Here is an 18,242-nt window from a genome sequence, read left to right as displayed (position 1 = left end):
TCCAGAAGGGCTATAATGAAAAACAAAGAAAAGATGAATTTAATCTAATCTCCACAGGGGCTCAATTACAAACACTTGCTGAAATCAGGCACTATAATTCACTGTGGTTATTGTACATAGAACATGGTTATATAGTAAGCATAAATGTACTGTCCCAAACTAAAGACCAGAACGTCCTTGTAGGAACTGATTTATAGAGTATGAGAATCTCCTAAATTTTAGGGCAGACAGTCTCCCAAGGTTTTGTCTCCACTTTGCTTGTTGAACTCAACTCTCTTCCCATTGTCATGTGACTCAATATGGTAATTATTTGTGTCCTTTCCCGGATATGTCCAGATTTTTGCCTCCTGGGAGTATGGTAGGATTGTACTTCACTACTTCCTTTGGGCTTAGGCATGGCCATGCAACTTTTTCCGGCCAATGAAATGGAGCATACATGATCTATGTCACCTTTGGGGACAACTTCAGGAGGCAGTGAGCAACCCACTATGTCCTCTTTTCTCTGCCACAGTGTCATGAAAGCCTATATTGAGAGGATAGCTTCCATGGCTGCAGGTGTGGGTTTATTAGCCAGGATCAAGTTCAACTAGATGTGACAGAAACACTCAATATGAAAGGGGTTGATTGGCAATCCGAGGTGAGTTGAGTGGTGCTTCTCTCTGAAGTGTGCAGGAATCAGGCTCTTTCCAGCTTATGATTCACCCGTCCCTAAAATGGGACCTTCATTCTCATGGTGGCTAGAGTTCTGCCACCACATTCACATTCTAGACAGAAAGACAGATGAAGGGATAAAAGGAATGTACACAACACAGAAGAGACAGAAACTGTCTTGAAAGAGGTTTTCTGGAAGCTGCCACATAGAACCAGTACTTACACATCATTGCTCAGAGCCTAGCCCCATGGCCACATCCATCTGCAAGGCTGGCTGAGATATGTCGTCTTTATTTCGGGCATCTCTGTGCCCAGCTAAGACTCAGAAGCTCTGTTGCTGTTTATGAGGGAGAGACCAGATGTGGTGGGTGGGTGACCAGGTGTCTCTGGCACAGTGAGCATGTGACCTAAGGTAGTGATGCCCCAGCCTCTCAACCACAGCCTGGGTTAAGGAACAGGCACATAACCCCTGCCCGCTCTAGCGGAGTTCTTTAAGGTGTTGGTTTTTGTTAACTTTTTTTTTAACTTGAGCTTGTGAGAGTCTCTCCTTCTCAGATCATAAATCTGGAGACAGAGACTAAATCTAACATGAAAAGAAAAGCACAAGCAAGAGAAAAATAGACGCCCCAAGGGGTTCTTGATTTCCTCGTCCAAGCCTTTCTGAGATGAGTCCACCCCTGCCCTTTCTTCAGTTTAGTCGTGTGAGCCAAGAAATCCCTTGTTGTTTACATGAGGAGAAGTTGGGTGTCTATTTCTTGCAACAAGAGTCCTAACGCAACCGTCGACCTCCCTGGGTTTTTGTGGGGAACACATGAGCTAGTGCACTTAGTAGTTGCCATGGTTCCTGGCACAAAAAGGTCCTGAACATTGGCGCTTGATGATGTGTTTGGAACAACACAGAGTCGATGACATTTGGACCACCTTTTTCTTTTTTCAAAGTCTCAGTCCCAGGGAGGTCTCGTTCATTCCCCTAGGAAGACTTTGACCTTGCTTCCCTTTCCCCCTTCTTGCGGTCACCCTACTGCTCTGTGATTGCGGGCCAACCTCTGTTCTCTTCTGATTTCCCCTGAACTCCTGGAGGACTGGAATTGAATCTCATTCTCTTTAAATCATCAGTAATCTAACATCCTGGCACAGGAGACAGTCTATAAATGTTGTTAGAAAAATAAGGATTTGAAGAGTTTTTGTAATTAAAGCTGGCAAAATAGTAACAGGCATTTATGGAGTGCATGCTCTATTCTAAGCAATGTCCTAAGAACTTCATGGTTTCATATTAAATCCTCACAATAACACTTAATAGGCTGTTACTGTTACTCCATTTTATACAGGAGCAAACTGATGTCAAGTTCATACAACTAGTGAACGGCAGAGACAAGATTTCATCTCAGGCAAACTGATTCCAGAGCCCTAGCATTTCAGCCGATACCCTGTGCTATTTCTCACTGAAGGTATTTCATTAAATGCAAATGGAATTAAATCATTTTATGTTAGAGACAGGAAACGAAGATCATTGAATTCCATCATGAAATAGATGCAAAACTGAAGCCAAGGACTAGAAGTGGCTTAGTTTGGGTGGTTTATGTAACTGCAGAGGCATACCTACACAGAACTCTTGACTCCTACCTGGAACTGTTTAAGCAAGGACTCCAGTTCCTATGTAAGGTGTGCTCCTCCTTTGTGCTTGCATAACCCCCTTCAGGATCCCGTTTTGGAAGAACCACTCCCAGGGGCAACGTGTGTTTCAAAGTAGCTCTGTGCCAGATACCACTCAAAGCCCAGGAAAGAGACCGAAACAGACCATAAGTACATGAAAGGGGGCTGGGGAAAGAAACCCCAATTCATGCTTCAGATTTTAGCACAAATTTCATATCCTCAGAGAAGGCTTCCTTGGCCTCTCTCCAAGGTCAAGTATGTCTACCTAAGGTCTTCATAGCACTTAGCAGTCAGCTGTGAATATATATATATATATATATATATAACCTTGTGGAATATTTGGCTAATGGCCACCTCACTCATTATAAACTCGGTGGGGACAATATCCACGTCAACTTTTGTTTGTCCTTTTATTCCCAGTGTCCTGGCACATAACAGGCACTCAAAAATATTCGTTGACTTTGGGTGGTGGGCACACAATGCAATATTCAGGTCATGTATCAGAGAAATGTACACTTGAATCCTAGATGGGTCTATCAACCAAGGTCACCCGAATACACTTAAAAATGTTATTTGTTGAATGAAAAACGGATGAATAAGTAAATGCAGGACTGAAGCACCACACCACATCATCTTTATGGGGCAGATACACCCCATATACAGTGTGATCTGTGGGCGCCTTCCAGAGACTACACACTCTCACACACCACGCGTGGGCTAGACATCCCCACCAGGAAAAGTCAAATAATCATCTATTTGGTGAAGGCTTTGGGGTCCCGAAGGGAGAAAATGAGATGCAAAAGGTGAGCAAGCATTTTTCAAAGGATGCTTTCAATTCCCTGGCCAGTCTGTGTGTGTGTGTGTTTTTTTCTCTACAAAGTGTTTCCAATTACTGTGGCACTCTCGGTATCTGGATCCATCTCCAGTGAATTCCTCTGCCGCTCCTGCCAGACATATGGGATCAATCAGGGCTTGGGCGCTGGTGCGCTTGCTGCGGGAATGTTGACAGCCTGACAGACGCGGGGTTCTGGTGTCGTGGAATCTCCGAGTCTTTGGCTTGATCCCGGGAGAAGAACGAGAGGGGGAGGAGAGAGACAGAGGCAGGAGAGAGCGAGAGGAGCGGGAGAGACAGAGCGAGGGGGGAGAGGAGGGAAGCGGGAGATTTTCTTGACTGCCCCCTTTCCTTCAAACATTTTACAGTCTTCAGAGAGAGAAAGGAGGTGGAGAGAGGGAAGGAAAAAAAAGACAAGACAGAGACGCGGGCAGAGAGCGCGCGCCGGTCCCTCCCGAGTCCCCGCGCTGCCGGAGGAGTCTGGATCGTGTCCCCCGTGTCAGATAAAAGGGCGCTGAGGCTCCCCGCCTCCGACTCGCGCCGCGCGTCGCGCACGCCCCTCCACGAGCCCCGCCGCCTCCTGCGCCCCGGGGCGGCCGTCTCCAGCGCAATGTGGCCGCGCCTGGCCTTTTGTTGCTGGGGTCTGGCGCTTGTTTCGGGGTGGGCAACCTTTCAGCAGACGTCCCCGTCGCGCAATTTCAGCTTCCGCCTCTTCCCCGAGGCCGCACCGGGGGCCCCGGGGAGGCTGCCCTCGCCGCCTGCGCCCAGCGAGGAGTCGCCGGAGAGCAAAGTAGAGCGGCTGGGCCAGGCGTTCCGGCGGCGCGTGCGGAGGCTGCGGGAGCTCAGCGAGCGCCTGGAGCTCGTCTTCCTGGTGGACGAGTCGTCCAGCGTGGGCCAAGCCAACTTCCTCAGCGAGCTCAAGTTCGTTCGCAAGCTGCTGTCTGACTTCCCCGTCGTGCCCACGGCCACACGCGTGGCCATCGTGACCTTCTCGTCCAAGAACAACGTGGTGCCGCGCGTCGACTACATCTCCTCCCGCCGCGCGCACCAGCACAAGTGCGCACTGCTCAGCCGCGAGATCCCGGCCATCACCTACCGAGGCGGCGGCACCTACACCAAGGGCGCCTTCCAGCAAGCTGCGGTAAGGCTCCCGCACCTCCGGATCCCGGCTCTCGCTCTCCTGCTCCCCACCTCCCCGGCCCTTCAGCCCACTACCGCCTGCTCAGTTCTAACCCGGGGTTTCACCTTGGCCAAGCCACAACCCCCGCAAGCCCAGTGTTCCCATGCCCAAAATCAGTCATACCACCTTCCTTTTATTGTGGGGGTCCCATGGGATAATGCTCACCTAGATATCAGGCTCCTTAAGGGGTCATCTTTGCGACGGGGCCCCCTTAGGAAGGTGCCTTTAAGAGGCTATCATTCACACTTGCAATAACAGACCCTGTCCAACCTGGGACAGGTAAGTGCTGCTATGAAATATCCGTAAAAATAAGCAGTGGAGTGACCTATTTCCCCAGTTCTCTTACAAGGTATTTTATGCTTTCAGTGTGCCTTTCATTGCATGCCCTCTGAATCCTTTACAAGATTTTTAGCATCTGAAAGAGGAAGTCAGTTTCCGATGATGGACTTTTAGAAAACTTAACTTCTTCTAATTACAAAAGAATACATATTTGGCTGAAGAAAATTTGGAACACGTAGAAATGTCTGACACATAACAGCAAGCCAATGTTTGTAGAAATAATGAAAAAGAAGGGAGGAAATGGAAAAAACAACAACCCTATAATCCCGTCACCATAAAAAGCCACTGTTTACTTAGTGTTGAACATCTGCCCGGTATGCACATCTGTACGTACTCTTAACCAAACTGGTGTCTTGCTGTGCTGCAGCCTGCATTTTTCGCTTGTCCTATCATGAAATGATCCACATTATGCTATTGAATATATATCTAATATAGATGGTGCATATGTATATTAGTTTCAGACTATTCCATTGAATACCTGTGTCTTAATTTATTTTACCTGTCACCTGGTGGTGTTGGGCATAGGCTTTTTTAATTAATTAAGTTGTAATAGATACAAATATTTTTGGACCCCTTTGATTACTTCTTTAGTAAGAATTTCTATAAAGTTTCTGAATTAAAGGATATGAACATTTATGAATTTCTTAATATGTATTGTCCACTCTCCCTTGGAAAGCTGTAGCATTTACAATCCCACCAGCAGAATGTCACAGCAGTAAGTTTGCCACATGGTCAGCACTGTAATATGTACTGTTACTTTTAATATCTGCTAATTTGCAACGTGAACAGAGGTTCCATTTTGCAAGTTCAATTGTTTTTTAGTTTTATTGAGGAGGAGCATTTTCCAATACATTTACTGGGCATTTGTGTTTTTCCTGCTCCCCAGTTTTGCCCATTTTGCAATGATGGCACCTACTTTTGTTTTTTTGTTTTTCCTTAATGATTTGATACAGTAAGACTGGTAACTCTCCTTTTGTGTATGATGCACAGGTTTTTCCCAGTTCACTGCCTTTCACTTTGGTTCATTGCTGTGTTCTTAGATGGATGATTTGAGTTCTTACATATGTGAGTCTGTCAGACTTTCTTCTTCAGGTTCCATGTTTCCATATGCTTACAATGGCATTCCCATTGCCCGAGTCAGAGAAGTAATTTTATATGTAACAGTTTAAGTCATCTGGAACTTATTTTAGTGTATGGAATGACAAAAATGTCTAATTTTATTTTTTTAATAAATAGTTAACCAGTTGCTCAGCACCATTTACCTAAAAACCATTCATCCTTTTCCAATTTAATTGAATGACACTTTTATCATACTCTAAATACTTATGGGTATTTGATTTCCTCCTGGCTTTCTATTAATTTTTTTATTATCCTGGATAATAGGATATTCCCATTACCTATTATTAAGCTTTGTAAGTATGATTTAATTATTATAACTTCAAAGTACATTTAAATATCTGGTAGTGAAAATTTGCTCACCCTTTTTGGTCTGTTTTTTTAAAAATCAACTCATATACTTATTACTTAATATGAATTTTGCATTCATGTTCATGTATTCCAAAGGAAACCTGCTGGAATTTTTATTTCAATATAGAACATGTTGAATTAAGTTAGGGGTTATTTACATTTTATAATACTAGCCTTTCCAAGTAAAAAATATGGTCTGTCTACTTATAACCAGTCATTTTTATACCCTACAGTAAAGTTATAGATTTCTAGTAATTAAGACCTGCATATATTTTCCAAATTTAGACCTAAATATAGTCCATTCAGTACTGCCATTATGAATGGCATCTTTTCAAATTAAATTTTAAACAATTATTCTTGTATAGAAACATTGATTTTTTGGACTATGTCTTCTGTGTCTAGATTCTTGTTGAAGCCTCTATTTCATTCTTTTTCTTTTTTCTTTGTAAATAAATGCATTTTATTTTACTGAAGTTTATCATATATAAAATAATCAGAAAGCTTCTGGAAATACACCATAATATTTGGTACATACCCATCTTGACTTTTTTTCAGTTGTCTAGTTAATGGGTATGTTTTTTGTACATGGACACCAATTGTGTACAAATAATGTTTATCCGAAAAGGGATTGTGTGTATTCTCTTTTGTAACTTGAATTTCTATTCCACCATATTTTCTTTAAAAAAAAGATTTTACTTACTTATTTTTAGAGAGAGGGTAAGGGAGGGAGAAAGAGAAATATCGGTATGCAACAGATATATCAATCAGTTACCTCTCCCACACCCCCTAAGGGATCCCCTAAGGATCTGGCCTGCAATCCAGGCATGTGTGCCCTGACTGGGAATTGAACCTGCAACCCTTCAGCCTGCAGGCCAGAGCTCAATCCACTGAGCCACACCAGCCATGGTGCAAGTGGTCTTTAAATCTTCATGATACTAACCATCTGCCGATACGTATGAGGCAAATCTTTTTTTCTCGGTGTTTCACTTGCCTTTTAAATTTGTTTATGATAGTGTCTATCACTTTATCAATTTATTGACTCTGATTTTTTTTTAATCTTGTGTTGCTTTGGTCTCTTACGAAGTTTGAAAGAATTTTGCCTTTAAGAGATGAAATAACTCCTAAAAGATGTTCTCTTGTTTCTTGAAGTAGTTGCACCGGGCAGGGTTCAGTTTTGCAGACACAGTTCTCTGTAGGTTTCCATTCCAATGCTCATGAGGTCCCAGGGGCTGGCCGCCTTCCTGATGCCACTGCCCATCCCACCAGAAGAGCCTCTCTTCACCAGAGGGAAATGTGCTATGTATTGGGTTGGCCAAAAAGTCCATTTAGTTTTTTCTGTAAAATAAAGATACATTTTTCATTTTCACCAATAACTTTATTGATTTGGATATTTTAAGTATGTTGGCCATCTGCTGCTATTGGCTTCTAGTGGGCAGAGGCCAGGGGTGCTGCTAAACATCTTCCAATGCATAGCACAGCCCCACAGCGGAGAATTATTTGGCCAAAATATCAATAGTGCCAAGAAACTTCACAAACCAATTTTGACTCATTCAAGCAGTCACAGCAGCTTCTCCATGCACTGCACAAATCTTTTTTTGTGTGTGTTTCAGTTGTATTTTTAGCTTTCTTGAAATAATAAAGCATAATGGGCTGAAAATGTTGCATATCTTCTTCCGTCTTCATTATTAAAATGGCTGGATAAAAATTCACCAATTTTGACAAGTTTTTTTCAATGCACACTAATGACAGCTGTCACAATACAATCTAACAAAGTTGTTTCGCATTAAATTAAAGACAACTGAGCACCACTAGAGCCACTGCACATAAAAAACTAAATGACCTTTTTGGCCAACACAGTACTAGCTCCTCTGTTTGGTTTGGCCAGGTTTACGGGGCCTCCGTATTGTTGATCCAAAATAGTTAAGTGGGTAATGAGTTAGGTACGCATTGCTCCCCTCAAGACCTACTCCGTCTTCAGCTTTCTCCTTCCAAATACTACATCCTGTCTTGGAAAGTAGAATTGCCAACACGGTTCCAGTGCCTTTCTTCAGTTTGAATCCATTTGTAACCTAACAAGCAAAGACTTCTGAAAAGTTTGTGTTCACTGAACTTTCCCTCGATTTTGTTTTTCTTTTCTCATTTTGGTTGGGTTATGAGAAGATGCAGGAGAGGGTCTGCTGGACTCAGTTCCTGTCGAACCTGGAAGCCGACGTGTCTTTATTATAGCTTTTCCAAACCTCTGTTGACCATTCTTTGGAATAATTAAAATATGCTTGGAGACAATTAGTAGATGACCAATGGTTAGCGGAGACACTGGTGGAGGTTGGAATATGGATTTTTACACAGAGATCAGGCAAGTGTGTTTCATTGCAGAATGGGTTTGAAAGTGGTAAGCTGTATAGTTTGGGTTTGGTTTATCATGAAAGTGAGGCAGCTCATCAGATTCCCACGTGTGTGCAGAGTGGTAACATTGGAACTGAGTGTGGCCTGGCCTTTCTGTGAAATTGACAAGCATGGGGATATTTTTGAGGTCATGGATTACTTTCCCTGGAAAAATTAGCTCTTCACCTCTTTTCCATTTGACACGGAATGCACACCCAACTACACTGAGACACAGACACAGGCAGACAAATACACAAACACACAAAAATATACACAGACACACGCATGCAGGTACACATTATCCCTCATAATTCAGACATCTTACTCCTCTTAGGTAAAGTCTCAAGATGTAGAATTTCATTTACCAATGTGAAATTTGCTGTTATCTTTCAGCACGTGAGAGGGACCAAACAAGAAGGATAACTGTCGCTTTACTTTTCTTTAAATGTATTGTCAGAATTGTACATCTCAGTGGGGGATATATGTGTGGACACGATGATCACACATTATTTGAAGGGACAAACTGTAGTGCAGACCTTTTCTTTTTAGACATCCTCCGCCTCCCCACACTGAATTCATCCAAGAGTGCCAAGACTGAAGCCGTAAAACCTGTAGTCAGCACAGATGTTTCCAGAGACACAATCAATAGAATGGGGGAAAGACTGAGCTCCTGGAACGAACTTACATGAAACACTTTTACAAAATTAACAGAAAGCTCCTCAGCGTTTCCTCTCCAGGGAATGAGTGTTTTGTAATGTCCTTTCTCCCGGGTGTCTCTCCCTCCATGGTGGATAACGTGCCTTTCCTAGACAGCGCAGTCTAGGGTGGGCCCACTGTGGATGCAAGATTCTCCATCTCCTAGGTCTTTTCACGTCAAAATAAACTCAGAGCTCCACGCTTCCACTTCCCTCTGGCTGAATGTCTGTTAAACAAACAAAGCGTGAAGCTTCCTTTGGAAAAAACACTCTGCTTTCTTCATTGTTCCAGAATTCCAGAAACATGATCCTCTCGTGGGGAATATGCTGTCCCACCAAGACCTCTTAGCTATAGATGGCCGGAAGACTGGGGAGAGACAGGCAAAAGCTCTCCCTAGCTTCGAGGGAAGAGCATCCTTGGATATGTCCACCCTGGTTTATGTTCACACCTTTATCTGGAGAGCGATCTTTTCTCATAGCCTCATGGGAAAAAAGTATCTGCTCTGAAGTTTTTTAACAAAACTTGGAAACGTGTAAGATGCCACTAGGTTAAAACCCTGATGAACAAAAGGAGGACCATTTTGTTTTCACACAATGAGCTGTAATAGCTTCTGCACTAGTCCTTTGGATGGCCCAAATGCTGAAGGGAGAAGGAACATTTGGGTTCTCCTTTTCTGTGGGAAAGGATTGAGGGAGCCATACAATCTGAAGTGGATTCAGCTGTTCCCAACTCAGAGCATGATTTAGCTCTCAAGAACTGCACGCTGTGGTAGAAGCTAGGTTCTTTTATGATGCTGAAAAGATATATATATTGTAAATGTATCTCTAGAAATGTTCTCTTTTGTGCGTCTTAAACTTTTAAACAATTCTCAAATTGCTTTGGCCTTATGTAGAAAGTTCTTTTGTAATTGCATCAGAACTTCAGACGTGTGAATGATTGAATGAATCATTAGTGCATGAACTAGACCTGGACCTCACGTATATTTCCCAGGCAAATTGATACTAAAATTCACTATTTGAAGAGATGGATGGGGAGGGTGGGAGCACACGAGTGTGCATGCACAAATAATTCTCAAATATTGAATTCAAATTTCTTCCTAGTCTAGCATTTGCATGCATTTAATTTATGATCCCCAGCCTAAAGGACCCCGTGGTATGTGATAAGAGTGTGCACCTGCTGCTACTGTTAAAGACACTTACTGCTGGCCAGTGTCTTCTGTTCGGTTGAAATGCACCCTGAGGATACTCAATCAAAGACTGAGAGGGCGGGCTGCTCTGTCCTACTTCCCTTCTGTGGGCCAAGGATAGGAAAGTCACCCCAGTGTCCCTGTGGTACAAACATGCTCAGAGAGGATTTCTCTTGACAGTGGCCATGAAGTAGAATTAGTAAGTGTGTTTATTCTTGACCACATATACCTTTAATTTGTGAATAGATTCATAAGTTACAAAGCACTTTCATATTATGATTTCACAGAATCGTTTTACAGAAAAGGCATAGATTGTAGGAGAGGTTAGGTAGCTGAATGCTAACCATAGAGCTAAGTAAATGCCAGAGACAGAGTGAACCTGGTCTTCTGTCTTGGGAGCTGGTCTTTCTCTTCCGCCGCCATCCCCTCCCAATTTTTACTATATTACTTCCTTGTGTTGAGCATCAGAAGCCAGGGACAAGTAGGGGATTCTATTTCAAGGGCTGCAAAAGTGTTACCTAAGATATAAAGCCAAATAGTCTAACCCAGAGGACAAAAAACCATGGCTTTAGGGCCGTTTTCATCCCATGGGTTCATTTCACTTGGCTCTTAACATATGTATGTATACGTTTCACTCATATGTGTGTGTGTTTGTATTCTAAAATATATACATATATTCAATACGTTTTTAAATTTTGGCAGACATTTTAACATCAGGAGACAGCGTTTTTTAAAGATCTGAGTTTTAATGTGTGGGGCTTACTCCATACATTAGAATATGCCGCAGTCCTGGCCACAATTTCTCTTAATTCGTCAGCGTCCCCACCTGGCACTTGGAACTTCATTATGTGGTGGTCCCTGATTGCTAGGTCCATGGTCTAACATGGAGCAATCATTGGCAGAGCCTAAGATGGTATAATTCCTTCTAGTTTGTCTTCTGAGCTTCTTTTTTAACCCAGTGAATTGTCTAGGATTAGGTTTAGCTGGATATAGCAGAAAAATCCAAAGTACCACTGGCCTAAACACAACAAATATTTATTTCTCTCTCACATGAAGTCTCGAGTAGGAAGTTCAGAGCTAATATGGCAGCTTCGTGATGTCTTCAGGGACCCAGATTCCTTCCTTCCAGTGCTCTGCTCTGGCATCTTTCGGCCTCCTTGTAGTCCAAGGTGGCTGTGGGAGCTCCTCTCTCTCACCTGGGCTTATTCCACACCCCGGGAAAGGAGGAGGAAAGGGCAAGGACAGTTGCATCTCTGTTAAAGGGGACTCCCTGGCAACCCCGCCGTACTTCCACGCAGATCTCACTGGGGAAAGCTTGGTCTCATGCCCACCTTCAGTTCCATGGAGCTTTGTTGCTAAGGAGAGCGAGGAGGACGGATGCTGAGGAAGTGGGGCATGGTCTTTGCCATACCAGGGTGTCAGGAAGAGCATCTCTCTAACCAAGGAAAGGTCTGGAAACCCCACCCCATTTCTTCCACGAAGGGCACTGGCCTGGGCCAGCTCAGATGGCAGGGTCAGGCCCTTGTGCTAGGTTACACTTGTTAGGTAAAGACTACCCAAGTTCCAGAGCAGTCCATTTAATCTTGGCAGTAGAAACTTCCTACATTAGTTTCCCAGAAGCCAGAAGCTTCCCAATAACATGGCAGTCACTCCTAAATACAAGAGCCTGCGGAGAGTGATGGGGCAGAAGGCTGGCTCACTACAAAGTAAAATTGGCGTCTTACTGTTCATCGAGCAAACCCACAAGGACATTTCTCAGGAAAACCTGGTTCTTCTCTGGCTTTTCCAGAGTAAGTTGTCAGGTTAAAAGACCTGCAGTAAAAAGGAATTTCCTCTCCTCCATTGTCTCTGCCTCTCCCATAGATTTTTAAATGCTCTTTTAAAATTATTTCTATTTTTAAATTTATGTTTTATTGTATTTTTTCCATTACCATTTGTCCCCCTTATACTCCCTTCCCTCCCTACCCCCCGGATCACCACACTATTGTTCGTGTCCATGAGTCCTTTTTCCTTTTTGCTGGGTCCTTCTGCCCACTAAGCTGTCATAGATTTTTAATCTTCTCAGGCCATACGAAGAATGGCTTTCTGGGGTAGAGTCTGCTTGTATATAGATAGTAACCTGCTCTGGGTTTGGAGGCCACTTGTGGGCAGGAAAGCTCTGTGCAAACTGCCATCGTACATGCATTTTGTTACAGCATTTCCCGCGAAGTAAATGATAGTGGGACAACGTGAAATCTGTAATGTGCTAGTAAGTGCATTTGTTATCAATCTTTATGAAAAGATTTGGAGAGGATTTCTCTTCTTTGTCATCTTGCATTTCTCAGGAGGTCATTCAAGCTGTTGTTTTATTTGCGTAATGAGGTAAGCAACAGAGATTTTTCAAATTCAGAGCACATTTCTTTCATAGCTCGAGTACCTGTGGAAGCTATGAACTTAAGGATAATTACAACATCTGTTGAATTAGTGATAGTCACCTTGTTTCATGTGATAGATGCCATTCAAAATTAAGGAAAAATCACTTCCTGTAAGCTTAGTAGAAGTATCTTAAAGAAAGTCTTTAGTTGGACTTATTACATGATTGAGTCATTCACTAAGTGAATTTACTCAGTAAATTAGTCATTTTCTAAGTAAGGTTAATATACTTATTAGTATATTAGTCATTTACTAAGCAAAGTCCAAGTTGGATATTCTTCAAGTTATAAGTTATTGTTAGAGTGTATAAGATGTATTTTGAGGTATATGAGTTCAACTCACTATTTTTTTTTAAGATTTTATGTATTTATTTTTAGAGAGGGAAGGGAGGGAGAAAGAGAGAGAGAGAGAAACATCAATGTGCGGTTGCTGGGGGTTATGGCCTGCAACCCAGGCATGTACCCTGGCTGGGAATCGAACCTGCGACACTTTGGTTCACAGCCCGCGCTCAATCCACTGAGCTACGCCAGCCAGGGCTTCAACTCACTATTTTAATTCCTGCTCCCAATAACCTTCATTGTGTAATTTCTTTTTTTTAAAGATTTTATTTATTTATTTTTAGAAAGGGGAAGGGAGGGAGAAAGAGAGAGAGAGTCAATGTGTGGTTGCCTCTCACATGGCCCCCACTGGGGACGTGGCCTGCAACCCAGGCATGTGCCCTGACTGGGAATCAAACCTGCGATGCTTTGGTTCACAGCCCGCGCTCAATCCACTGAGCTACGCCAGCCAGGGCCATTGTGTAATTTCCATCCTACCACACCTGGTTGTAGGATATACTGGTTGCCAATGCAAAATACAAGTTTCTTTGTTTTTTTTTTTTAACTTCAAAGATGATATTGGTAATGAGAATGTGGCTTTTATTGTCCAGCTTCCTAATGCTGAATCTCTGCCTAAAGGTGACTTGCCTTCCCAGGAGCAGGCAGCACTGGGCACACCAGACCCTGACTCTGTAGAACTCAGGCTCCTCTGGGTCACCAAGGGCCAAGAGAGGGGCAGAGGGAGGGGCCGAGGGGGTCCCCCTGTGCAGGGGAAGAGTGAGAGAAGGAAATGTAGGGTGGCCAGAGGGTGAGGGGGGGAGGCGGTGGTGGGGACCAGAGGCTAACCCCACACAGAAACTGGAGGCAGCAACCACAAATTCCAACCTGAATAAAATAAAAATACACCCTCACTGGAATATATTGTAGTCAAGAAAGTCATCTTTTAAAAACTAATGGCTTAGTAAATTGTCCAAATATCATAGTAAATGAGCTGAAACTCTGTGTGTTTACCATCAGTATGTAAAAACTCTATCTATGGAAGTCCAATTTCATAAACTATGTGCAGCTCAAACTGGGAAGAAAATTTTCAGAACATTAACAGTGGTTTTCTATATATAGTACATTCACCTGCTTAAATGTATCCATTTCTTCTACATTTGAGAAATTAGTTATAACGAACATGTATTGCTTTCTAGGAGGTGAAATATTACTCTCTCCTTGGGCATCTCAAAGCATAGCCTGAAGTGACTGCTCTTCAAACAATCCTTTTAGAGCTCAGGTTTTATCTTCAATATCCATGAGGAATTTTTCAGTCTCTTCCACAATACTGCTCTGCTTTAGAAAATAAAACGATGCTTTAGTTCAGTGGTTCCCACCCTTTCAGGCACCAGGGAACAGTGTTATGGAAGACAGTTTTTCCATGGACAGGGGCGGGGGGAGGAGGATGGCTTTACAGCCTGCCACCAGCTGCGCTTAATTGTCACTGGCCACTCACTGATGGGGCTTCGATATCTGCAAGCAACTGATGTATTATGGTCTCTATGCAGTCAAACCTCTCTGCTGATGATAGTCTGTGTTTGCATCCGCTCCCCAGTGCTGGCATCATGGCCTCAGCTCTGCCTTAGCCCATCAGGCACTAGATTCTCATAAGGAGCGTGCAGCCTAGATCCCTCGCATGCGCAGTTCATAGTAGGACTCGTGCTCCTATGAGAATCTAATGCCCCCACTGATCTGACAGGAGGCTCAGGTGGTTATGGAAGGGGTGGGGAATGGCTGTAAATACAGGTGAAGCTTCTCTATCTCGCCAGCCACTTACCTCCTGCCGTGTGGTCCAGTTCTAACAGACAGGTACAGGTCTGTGGCCTGGGAGTAGGGGGCCCTGGCTTCAGTTTATTATCAGGAAGTTGAAATGAAACAATTACAGTCTTTTTTTGTTGAATGCCAAAGGCTATAGTAGCCTTGAGTCCTCTGGGAACTGGAGAATTGTCTCAGGTCGAAAGCACTGACCCTCCAGACTGTGGTACTCACCCCAGCCGTCCCCTCCTCTCTCCTCGTGTCACACTGGATCTTGAGAGTCCAGAGTCACATTTAAAAAGAAAACTGCACACAGGTCATAGCGGTTGTTTTCATTGCTTCGCTGAGGAGAGGGACCTGGACAGCTGGCCGAGGTGAGACGCAGAGCAGGGTGCTGGGCTGCCAGTGGCCGAGACAGCTGGCTCCGCGTCACCTCACTGAGAGTCGGGAGAACGTGGCTTCCTCTGGCCTGTCACATGGAGAGGGACGCGGAGCCACTGCGTTGTTCGTCGTCTCTTACTCCCCCTGGTAATCCTCATCCAAGGACATTCTCGGGGAAGAAAGACGTTCTCTAACCCACTAATGTTATCACATGTAAATGAGATAATTGCCTCAAGGGACCCATTTCTATAATTAATTCTTCCCTAGCGTTCAAGCTTCATTTTTTAAAAAAAATCTTCACCCGAGGACATTCTTACTGATTGTAGTGAGAGTGGAAGGAGGGAGAGAGTGAGGGAGAGAAACATCAGTATGAGAAAAACATCAATTGACTGCCCCCCGCCATCCCGACCCCATGACCAAACCTGCAACCCCAGTATGTGCCCTGACTGGGAATCAAACCCACAACCTTCCGTTCTGCGGGATGACTCCCAACCAACTGAGCCACACCAACCAGCACTCCAGCTTCATATTTTAGTGTGATCTTTGTACTCAGCAGTAAAAGACAGTCTGTTCTCCTGCTGCTGTTGATGGAGAGGGTGCAGGCCCATTGAGATGTGTTGTTTGGTAGTGTATTTTGGTATCAGTGTCTCTTTTAGCTTGACCCACTCATGTTGACTTACACCAGTTGAGTCACATCTGCAAATGAGGCCTCCTTTTAATCCTCTGTTCCAGACTTGACCTGTCCAGATGACTCTAAACTTGACATTGAAAGAAATTAGGAAATATTTGTGTTTATTTGTGTTTATTTGTGTTTTTCACAAGTACTGTTTCCAGCCAAGATTTCTCTTTTTTGTCACCATTTCCTTCTAAACATGCACACTTGGCTTTTCATCATTGCTCCTGATGATTCCAGGCAGTTATTGTTGGGATTTCCTAGCAATAAAGATACCACAGTTTAGGCTATTTGTATCTAATCGGTAGTAAAAATCTGCACTTTAAATACTTATCTGCAACAAAATGTTATATGAGACTTCCTCTGTTGTCTCAGATTTGGCACCTGGACCCAAGGATTAAACTGAGAAGTGCCTAGTGGTGAACATCTTAAAAAGAACCACCAATTGAGATTGTACTTCCCCCCCAAGGTCATGGATACTGCGAGGAACAGGCCCTACGAAGTCAATCACCGCACTCCCCACCCAGAACCCTCCTCTAGTTTATGTCCCAGATGTCTGGGGAGCAAGAGACAGAGATAGAGACAGAGCAGACATCGGGATCTCGGGGAACAGCAGTGCTCAGAGAGGCAGATGCCTCCTGAACCTCAAGGAGTGTGTCCCTCTTCCAGCAGCTACGTCATGGGAATACGAGCTCTCTCCATACGGGCTGGCATTTACTTTAGTGGAAGCCTTGATTTGCACCTGTCACCTGTCTAATGGGGACACAGCCAGCCAGAGACAGGGCCGGTGTCTTGGTTTGGGTTCTGCCAGAGGCGGAACCTGAGATGAGGATTCAAGCACAAGTAGTGTATTTGGGAGGTGATCTTTGACAGTGAGGACATGAGACAAGGAAGGGGACCAACAGCAGAGAAGGTAACGTGTTTAATCCCAGCAGGGAAGATGGTGAACCAGTCTAGAATTCAAGCTGTAGAATTGTCACAACTGAGAGGCAATTGGGATTATTTAGAGACCAACTCCCATCAGTCACTGTTGAGGCTTGCTTCCTGGAAGGCATTAATTCTGTTCCTCTCACCTCCCCAGACAGTGGACAATGTTCTCTAGGCACCAAAAAAAAAAAAAATCCCTCAGACAATGGATACAGATGCTGGGATATGAGGGCTGGGGGCATTGACAGTGTCTGCTGTCACAGGCAGAAAGGTGGCCTCAAAGGAACAGTCTCTAGTGCCAACATCTGGCAAAGCAAGGATGCGTGGCTGTTCCATGGGCGCCGGGGAAGCACGGGAAGCAGCTGGGATTCACCACCCACAGCAGGACGAGCCCAGGAGCCGGAAGTTGTTGGGTGTGCCATTGGACATGGCATCTGGGAAAGAAGGCCAATTCTCCAAAGCACACACATGTGGGCTAGCGTTTGGTAGTTCACGAACACAGCAAGCACCAGTGACTTTTCCCCTGTTGCCTTTCAGTTTTTGCGTTTTTGAAATCTCCTCTTTGTCTTATACAAGGTCTGGCATGAATAATGCCTCCTTTTTTTATTACAAAATACTGTGTTACAAAATCATAGGTATATACTTCTGTAACATAACAATATCACACTCAAGCACACCATATGACATTTTAGGTGAAATGTTCTCATTAAAACTGTAAATTATTACACCTACATTATTACCCTACGAACCACACGTAAGCAGGCATTACTTCTGCTGGACCCTGTAGTCTCGAGGCATAGGACCTGGAATCAGAATTTAGCAGGCAAAATCTCTGAAGTCCCAGCAGTGTATTCCTTTCAGGAATTTTGCAGAGTAAGCTGTATTCACGTCCTTGCTGTTTTCCCAAAGTGTGGAAAAATACTGTAGAGAAATAGTGAATTAGATAGGGAAATTGTAAGGAAATGCAGTACACAGCTCTTTTGTAGCACTAACTGTTTAGGCGGCATCTCCCTCCCCTCTGCTTCTTGATGACACAGATCGAATCTTGTTCGACTTTCCGTTTGCCACAAGACCTAGAAAACGGGATTCACGATAACTTGAGAGTTCTTGAAAAGCTCTGTGTTTAATATATTTAGTGTTTTTATTTTCGTTTAGCATCGTGCTTCTCCGACTTCTTTTCTCACTAAAACAAGGATGGTCTCGACATCTTCTCAAAGGAATATTCAGTGAGTGCTTGACTTCTGCAATGCTAGAGTATATGAGGACTGAATAGTGATTCACCCCTTTTCATGGGAGAAATAGAAAGTGTTGAGTAGAATCTCAGGTGTGAATCCCCCTTTGCCCCTAAATCT

At 43.8% G+C, this 18,242-nt stretch overlaps 1 protein-coding gene across 1 annotated transcript in view; it reads left to right on the top strand.

Annotated features, from left to right (window-relative positions):
- The first annotated feature begins 3,430 nt into the window (after positions 1-3,430).
- The window catches only part of SVEP1 (sushi, von Willebrand factor type A, EGF and pentraxin domain containing 1), a 161,474-nt gene continuing 146,662 nt past the window's right edge, over positions 3,431-18,242 (top strand). The window contains exon 1 of the mRNA XM_045840312.1: positions 3,431-4,277. Within this exon, the coding sequence (XP_045696268.1) occupies positions 3,747-4,277 (531 nt within the window). The 5' untranslated portion in view covers positions 3,431-3,746. The remainder of the gene's footprint in view (positions 4,278-18,242) is intronic.

This window comes from Phyllostomus hastatus, unplaced genomic scaffold, assembly GCF_019186645.2.
Source record: "Phyllostomus hastatus isolate PE091 unplaced genomic scaffold, TTU_PhHast_1.1 phas_contig_34, whole genome shotgun sequence".
In the NCBI taxonomy this organism is placed as follows: Eukaryota; Metazoa; Chordata; class Mammalia; order Chiroptera; family Phyllostomidae; genus Phyllostomus; species Phyllostomus hastatus.
This window is presented reverse-complemented; position numbering and strand designations above follow the sequence as displayed.